This window comes from Trypanosoma equiperdum, assembly GCF_001457755.1.
Source record: "Trypanosoma equiperdum strain OVI genome assembly, contig: ctg_480, whole genome shotgun sequence".
Lineage (NCBI taxonomy): Eukaryota > Euglenozoa > Kinetoplastea > Trypanosomatida > Trypanosomatidae > Trypanosoma > Trypanosoma equiperdum.
In genome coordinates, this window is record NW_027124399.1 from 12,050 (window position 1) to 12,945 (window position 896).

An 896-nucleotide genomic window follows, 5' to 3' on the forward strand; every position below is an offset into this window, starting at 1 on the left:
CTGCACCACGGTTTCCCGTTACATAACCGAAATTACGCTTGTGCTCAGTGGACGGAAGACGCAGCTCAGTGTCTCTATAAATCAATGCGTACAACAGTAAATTAAATTTTAGAAAAAATAAAAAGAAACATTCTTGAGGCTTTTCTGAAGGGGTACAAGTTACCTTTTTGATTGGTTATTTGCTTAATGAAGCAAATAACAAAACGTACTCAATTATTGATGCAACCCATTAAATGGGTTTCGGGTTTTTTAAAAGGAAGTGAAAATATTATTATTTTTTCTTCATTACATTCGTGAGGTGTTGAATAAGGGCTGTTTGCACTCCCTCTCCTGCTACGCCGCCTCCCCTCCTTAAGAATACCTCTTAATTGTGTAGTAAACAGACGCGCTCGTACCAAAGACAATTGCAACAACGCCCAGAATGAGCAATACATATGTCAAGATATACTGCACCCAGCCCACGCTTTGGCGTGTCCAACCACCGGCGTACATGATGAAGAGTGCGGGGAATATAAAGCCAATGAAACCACCGCAGAAGGCACCAACAAGTCCGAAGATGACGTTGATGTCTGGCACGAACAAACCGAGAACGAGCGAACCGACAGCAAATGAAACACTGACGATACTGTGCCTAACATATGACATGGTATCCAGGTCCCACCGCAGCACCTGAAAGAGGGCTGTACGGCATGCGAGCATGTTAAGCGAAAACCCAGCGCAGAGTTTTACGATGATGCCAACGAAGCAAACAAAGAAGACGGGATTTGCGTAGGGGTCGTAAAGCTTCAGAACGGAGCCCTCCACCGTTGGGCCGAATTCTGCGTAGCCGAAAAATCCGGTGAGCAGGTAGACACAGCAGCAAATGGAGCAGCTCACCGCCGCATCGCGGGTCATAC

General features: G+C 46.0%; 1 protein-coding gene across 1 annotated transcript; it reads right to left on the bottom strand.

Annotated features, from left to right (window-relative positions):
- Window positions 1–351: 351 nt before the first annotated feature.
- TEOVI_000201600 (Transmembrane amino acid transporter protein, putative) lies at window positions 352–894 on the bottom strand (the record flags this gene model as incomplete). The annotated part of the gene is made up of 1 exon (XM_067225150.1): window positions 352–894. One exon carries the CDS (start codon window positions 892–894, stop codon window positions 352–354), a length of 543 nt encoding a protein of 180 aa, XP_067081251.1.
- Window positions 895–896: the final 2 nt, after the last annotated feature.